This window comes from Rutilus rutilus (assembly GCF_951802725.1).
Source record: "Rutilus rutilus genome assembly, chromosome: 24".
Taxonomy (NCBI): domain Eukaryota; kingdom Metazoa; phylum Chordata; class Actinopteri; order Cypriniformes; family Leuciscidae; genus Rutilus; species Rutilus rutilus.
The window spans coordinates 8244526-8252125 of record NC_140228.1 but is presented as its reverse complement, the minus strand read 5'-3'; the positions used below and the strand labels follow the sequence as shown (position 1 = coordinate 8252125).

Sequence of the window (7600 nt, the reverse complement as noted above, 5' to 3'; positions counted from 1 at the left end):
TAGTCCTTTTTCCAGTAGTCCAATAGCAAAAGGAAACACTTGCAGAAAGGTTAATATGTCACTTCCTGAATCTCTAACTCTGGAAAGGTCAAACAAACTAAAGCAGTTTTTGTGTTAATGTTTCTTTATAGATGTTTTCCTAAACCAATCATTTTTACAGTATAGGCTTGAATGTTTTCTTAAGCGGTGTGTGTGGTTTTTTTTTTTAGAGAGTGTAAATGAGTTCAGCCAAACACACTCTTCCTATTGTTTCAGACCTCATATCCTCTCACAGGTTTCTCCAGGAGCATTTGTGATGATCTGGGTAATCTGAGAGGTCAGGAAACCCCCCAGAGGAGTAACGCTCACTGCAGAGGATCCTTTCTATTGTATAGAACAAAAATGGATGATGACTTCATTCACATGAGGACTACATGTGTGATAATCACATTTCTGTTTTCTGTTTATCCAAAGCGACTTACATTGCATTCAGTGTATTAATAATAATTCTATCAGTACATGCATGCCTGGGATTGGAACCCTTGACCTTGCCATTGTTAGAGTCATGCTCAACTGCTTGATGATGCAAGTGCATCATTCATGACATCTTCAAAACTAGTCTTCTACTCAAGTGTGTTCCATGTACCGTTACAGTAATAATCTAAAGACTTTAAAAAGGTATTGTTATTCTGCATACTATGAACAAACCCATAACCTTAAAGTCCCCATGAAATCAAGTGAAGTTTTTTGGTTCTCTTTTAGTAAATGATATTTAACCCATGATTTACTCACCCTCAAGCCGTTCGAGATGCATATGTCAATCTTTTTTCAGACGAACACATTTTCAGTTATTTTAGAAAATGTCTTAGATCTTTCAGTGGTTATAGTGTGAAGCCATGGGGTCCACCTCCTTCAAGTCCCAAAATGTACATGCATCCTTCACAAAAGTAATCCATCCGGCTCCAGGGGGATAAACGAAGGCCTTCTGAGGGTAATCCGTGCGGTTTTGTCATAAAAACCATTGCTCAACTGAAAATGTGTTCGTCTGCAAAAAGATTGACATATGCATTTCGAACGGCTTGAGGGTGAGTAAATAATGGGTTAAATATCATTTTTGGCCGAACTATGCCTTTAATATCTGCTAACACTTTATTTTGATGCTCCATCAACAAACATTCTACTCACTATAAGTTGCAACTACATGTCAACTTGTCTTATTCTACTAACCCGAACCCTAACACCGACCTAACCCTAACCTAACAGTCTACTAATACTCTAATGAGAGTTAGTTTACATGTAGTTGCAAAGTTATAGTTAATAGAATGTCTAAAGTGGACCATCGAAATAAAGTGTAACCAAAAATTCAGGAGGATACCTGACACTTGCAAAACATCCGCCACTCAGCTCAAGGATGTTAATTTACGACTTTATTGTTTAAATTAATTCATTCAATTCATGTTTAGGCATTGAAATTCCCAGCACACTTGAAAAGGGTGACAGACGACTGCCTAAAAAAAAGATTCTCAAACAGTAAAGAATGATGAGACTTACAAGAAAACCTGCATTTTCCAGTCTGATCTTGTCTCTTAGTGGTTTTGTGTGAGTTTTTCTGGAAGCGCTGAGTCCTGTGAGTGTTTTAACATGCAAAGCCACATGCGAGAGTGAGGTGCCAGCTGCTCATTAGCATAAGGATCTGAATGGGCAAAAGATCCCCGCTGGCATTCAGCACTTTAGAGGTGCCAGCGTCACACACCGCTTGAAACTGGGACAGAAATGAAGTCATACTTCCCGAAATACCAAGTCATTAGCATGTCATGAGTAATTTTCTTGTGTTGTCATGGTGGTCAGCGGATGGGCTTATGCCCGTAATGAGTTGAGAGCCTTTTTTACGTGACACAATGCATGATTACATCATGGTGTCTCATCACTTCATGACTTTTGTCATTCAAATACAATAATCTCAGAAGTGTTTTTTTTGCTTTCTTTTTGCTTTCTTTTTAATGAGATATGAGGTTGTGTTGCTCTCAGATGTAACATTTGCAATGGTTTGCCTATGATTGTTGTTTTTACATAACCTGCAGAAAAGCTGATGCTGTAATCGAGGGGTTGCTTTGATATAAGGAAATTCATTTTAAAATCCTTCATAAAATAAATATTCTGATATTGATGAAACTTGTTCATTTTGTGGTTTTGTTGAAGAAACAGCTGTCCATTTATTTTGTGATTTTAGTATAACCAATACATTTTGGGTTGTTCTTATGTTTTTAGCCCTACAAATGTGACTTACAAAAAAGTCTCCTTTATGTTTTCCATGATATGCTTTCTTTTTTTTCTTCTTTTTTTGTCGTTATGATTGTTCATTGTATGTATAAGTTATGCACTAATAATAATTATAATAAAAAAGGGAGATATAAGTTACATAAGTTGACTTTTTGTTTTTGAGAAATCTATTTTTGTGACTAAACACATCAAATGATGTACTGATCAACTTGTGTTTAATGAAACACAAGTGTTGGAAATGTTCAATATTTATTTATTCAATCATTTATTTATTTATTTATTTATTTATTTCCAGCAATTTGATATAAGTGTCTATATAGAAATTGACTTTCAAAAATAAACCAAACTAAATAAATAGTTTTTCTGTGGGGGTCAATTTCAAAACTGCATAGGTAATTAATAAACTAAACTAAAATAATTAAAAAACAAATACATGCATATTATTTTATAATTAAATAATATATGTATTTCCTTTTAACTAAACGCTAATGCTCTTTGGTCACTTTGTGTCAATGCGGAAATCCATAAATGGTCAAATGCATAAGCGGGCAGACTTGTTCTGGGCGGGGCTTAATTAGTCTCACTCGAATTCCAACTGGTCTGACTGGGTTTGTTGCGCTCACACACTAAATCAGGAGGACTTTATAAACCACTTGGGAGCTGGATACATATCATATTTTTATCCTACCTGGTTAAAGGAGTTTTATTTGGTCTTCGTACTGTATTTGGATTAGCACTGTCACCTTGGGACAACATGGAAAGCAACAGGCAATTGAAATTTCGCATTCTTGTATTGGTCCTGGTTTCATTTTTCACGAAGGCTTTCGCCTCAGGTGAGTCTCTTACCTGTGACAATGATTGTATGCGTGTTATTCAGTTTTTTAACCAGCTATTTTAAACCATTTCTATGTGTTATTTAAAACAGTCTAATTGATTCATTTGCTTTGCTCTTTTTATAGACATCTTTCCAAAAGCACAGAACGTAACCTGGTCCTCTGTCAATTTTAAATCCATGTTAACATGGACTCCAGAACCAACGAATTATTCCTACACTGTTGAATTTTCAGAGTAAGTCATGTTTTTATTACAATACAGTTAGTCGTCAGGTTGTTTGTTATTACATTCATTGTTCTGAATGCAGTATTATAGCTATCAAAAATGTGCAGAAATTAGCAAAACGTAATTTGTACATCAATGTAATTTATTACATCACATTAAAAGATATAGTCAGAAAACAATAGTGAAAATGGTCTAAATCTTTTACAGCCTCCCCAAGTTTAATATAAAAGTGAAATGTACACATATAGAGCTTTATATGTATTATTATAACTGCTATTGGAGTTATCTAATATTACTTGGATCATATTGATTTTGACCAATCAAGTCATAATTCATTGATTATCTCAAAAGGTTTCTCACTGTGTAATCTCAGCATGGCCATAAACCAATACAAGTGAATGGTGTATGGGCAATAAAAGTGTATGTTATGGATTTTCTAATTTGTTACCATCTATTCAACATGTCAAAATAATTTCTGCCATTTCTGCTAAATTTTCTACTAGTGCTCACCACAAATTTAATCAAAAGTGGACAAAAAAGTGCATTGGATTTAACCCTCCAGGTTGTAACTTTGGGACCACTTTTTAAGGCAGCGATTAAACTTACAATTTACATTTTAGACACTCTTTTATTAATGTGTAACCCATACATTTAAAAAAAAAAAATGCTCTCACATGTGTAGATTTGGCAACTCTAGCATAGTTCCACACCCTTGACTTGTTACAGCAGGCACCAACCTGTCACTTATTCTCATGTAATGTAATTTATTATTTCCAAAAGTTGTCTTTCCATTCTAAATGTCTGTGTAAATGTGTGTAGACTGGGCCACGACAGAGAACGAACGCCACACTGCATCAGGACCATGGAAACTGAATGCGACCTGACTGCGGCGTTAAAAAACCTGAAGGCCAGTTACAACGCCGACATCCTGTCTGAACCCATGCGGGGCGTCTCCTCGGATTTGGTTGAGTTCCCTCATGTCACTTCTGAGAGATTCTCCCCTTATTATGACAGTCAGTATTCTCAACAACCAACTTTACACTCCATTTAATGACATGAAGATTTTGAAGCATTATAACGATCTTCTGCTTTGATTGTCTTTCAGCTGTCATTGGCAAGCCAGATTTTAAAATAGAAGTAAACAATGACAAGAGGAAGACGACGCTGTTTGTAACGGATGTCCCCACAGCTCTCTTTAAGAATCTTACTGAGAGACTGAACATTCGGGATGTTTTTGGGGACAACCTGCTTTATAAGGTTATCTACAGGAAAGCCAAGAGCACAGGAAAGGTTAGTGTTGTCTGTAAAATGTATTATTTCTTTTCTGAGCGCTTTTGCCACTTTGTAAATTTCAATCCGGATTTATACCATGTAAACTAAATAATAAACACAAAGTCGTTTAACCGTTTTAGCACCTTGCATTTATTAAATCATTAGATATTAAATGAAAATGAACCATCCACATTTTCTTCAGTTAGAGACTAAAAGCTTCCTCCACATTATATATATATGAAGAGTGCCATCTGAAATTTTCTTCTAGAATGATCATTTTTATAAAGCTTGTATATTTAAGTTAAGTAATTTCACTTAAATGACAATTAATAGGTAATTTGTATTGCCATTTAAGTGAAATTATTGAACTTAAATATACGAGCTTGATAAAAATGATCATTCAAAAATGATCATTCTGTCAAAATACATTTGACAATTATGAAAAAATATTACTCACCATAATATCATAGGGCACAATAGACAAAAATATAATATAGTTACTATATATAACTAAAGTTTCTGCTAAATAATCTATACTACTATTCAAAAGTTTTGGGTTAGTAAGATTTAAAAAAAAGCTAAGATGCATTAAATTGATCAAAAGTAACAGTAAAGACAAATGTTACAAAAGATTTCTATCTTAAATACATATTTTTCTCGATTTCATCAAAGAATCCGGGAAAAAAATGTGTCATAATTTCCACAAAAAATAAGAAGCAGCACAACTGTTTTCAACTTTTTCTGTTTCTGTTTCTTGAGCTGTAAATCATCATATTAGAATGATTTCTGAAGGATCATGTGACACTGAAGACTGGAGGAATGATGCTGGAATTATTATTATTTTTTAAATAAAAATAATATTTCACAGTATTATTGTTTTACTCTATCTTGTATAGCAAATGAATGCAGCCTTATTTCAAACACTTTTTAGTTTGTTAACATTATTTCTACATGAGTTAACATGAAGTTACAATGATCTTATTAACTAAAGGTAAACGTTAACAAAGGTTAATAAATACTGTAACAAATGTATTGCTAATGTTAAAACCTTAAGTAATGGGACCTTATTACACTTTATTTTAAGGTGTCCACTGTAAAGTAAAGTGTTACCTATATGATACATTAAACGTATTATACATCATTTTATGTGTTTGCCTCTTCAGAAAGAGATGACCAGTAAAAGCAGCATCATTGAGCTGACGGATTTGGACCAAGGAGTGAGTTACTGTTTCAACATTCAGGTCTACATCCCCTCCCGCGCTCAGGGCAAACAATACGGGGAGCTCAGCCACATCCAGTGCTCTCCGGAAGATGGCACATCTATCTTTGAAGGTAACGCTTTCACTCTTTAAATAACAAGACTTTAACTTGGTCTGTCAGGGATTTTCAGCACAACTATCCCAGGAAAAGCAAACGTTGCGAATTTTGTCTGATAGGGAATGAATCATTTTCCCAAAATAGCCTCACTCCCCTGATCTGGACTCTCGCTGGAACGCATCCATATATGAAGTGTCGGATAGCTGATACAGTATCATATCAGAGGATTATATGGACTCTATGATTGTGTGATTCACAGCGCTGAGACATTTAATGCAACTCATAATTGATAAGAAATGTGTCTGTTGGGCGGATTATGATAGCAACTCATCAATGAATCATATCAGCGTCTAGGGACAAATAGAACTGCAAAATTCCTGTGGTGTCCAATCAAACTCATCATTTAATCAAGTGTTTGTGTGACCATAATGACGATTATGTAATGTTTTTGCAGAGTACGGCATGGGTGTCATCGCCGGAGCCATTTTTATTATCATTCTGGCAATAACAGCAATCGTTATTGTCACCGTGGTGTGCTGCAGGCGAAGAAAGCAACCGAAAGACACAGGAAAAGAGGGATTACCATTGAACGGTGTATGAGGAATGCAGATGCTCTTTTTGGTACGTTTAAATTAGACTCTCCCTTATGAAGGGAGGATGGTGTGCCGTTTTACCATATAAAAAAAAAAAGTGTTTCTGTGAAACCTCAAAATGTAGATATGTTAGACATATAATTTAGCAAGACAAGACCTTTATACTGTCAGGTGGTGGGTTCTTTAGTCTGGCACTGAAGTGTACTGTATAATAATTTTTATAAGCTCTGCTTAATTTCATCTACTTGCTAACAAATGGAAATACTGTATGATTTAAGAGGTTTTTTGTACGCACTTGGGAGAATCAAAATCAGATCATGTTTTATGAAACGAAAGAACTAATTTATTTTTTAGCTAATATTGTAAACTGTATTCGTTTTTTAAAGTATTTTTGTTGTAATAGTGAAACGCTCTTTTCATTTCAGTTTTATCACATTGTACATGGCTAACCATTAATCAAAAAATAATGTTATATCTGGTGTATTGTTGCCATTTTGGTGCACAAACTTTATCATTACACTTCAGACCTGTGAATCCAGTGAGAATGGTACTGATGTGGATTTAAAACACACACACACACACACACACACACACACACACACACACACACACACACACACACACACACACACACACACACACACACACACACACACACACAAATAAATAAATATACAAAAATACACATGTGGACTAATCAGCATTCAGATCTTTGCCTTTATATTTTCTATCTTCAAATAACATGTTATATATAATGCCTTATATGCACGTTCAGTTAGAAAGCTCAATTTTAGATAAAAAAGATGTTAAATAGCTCAATGGCGCCACCAATTGTAAGTTAATAGAGTAACATTAAATGTGAATCAACTGTGAAATATTTACAGGTCCAAGTTGTTTTAGGGGTGTAACAATATATCGTGTCACAATATATCGCAATACAAAAATGCAACAATATGTATCGTGGATAGTGACAATATGTATTGTGTATTGTTCACCCAAAATAAAAATTACTGTGTGAGAAAAAATTCAAGTTTTAGTGTCAGTACTACATTAAACTACTATATATAATGTTGCAGTGAGGGAATATTTGTGGGTCCTGG

At 34.5% G+C, this 7600-nt stretch overlaps 1 protein-coding gene across 1 annotated transcript; it reads left to right on the top strand.

The window, feature by feature from the left end:
* The first annotated feature begins 2835 nt into the window (after nucleotides 1-2835).
* Nucleotides 2836-7105, top strand: f3a (coagulation factor III, tissue factor a). The gene is made up of 6 exons (XM_084398700.1): nucleotides 2836-3092; nucleotides 3219-3327; nucleotides 4138-4331; nucleotides 4424-4608; nucleotides 5754-5922; nucleotides 6362-7105. Exons 1-6 carry the CDS (start codon nucleotides 3014-3016, stop codon nucleotides 6505-6507), a joined length of 882 nt encoding a protein of 293 aa, XP_084254826.1. The 5' UTR covers nucleotides 2836-3013; the 3' UTR covers nucleotides 6508-7105.
* Nucleotides 7106-7600: the final 495 nt, after the last annotated feature.

Bases quoted from the DNA above. Each gene is read 5' to 3' on its own strand.
- f3a (XM_084398700.1), top strand. From the start codon at position 3,014: ATGGAAAGCAACAGGCAATTGAAATTTCGCATTCTTGTATTGGTCCTG. The intron at 4,332-4,423 runs GTCAGTATTCTC...ATTGTCTTTCAG, and splicing joins ATTCTCCCCTTATTATGACA to CTGTCATTGGCAAGCCAGAT. The intron at 4,609-5,753 runs GTTAGTGTTGTC...TTGCCTCTTCAG, and splicing joins AAGCCAAGAGCACAGGAAAG to AAAGAGATGACCAGTAAAAG.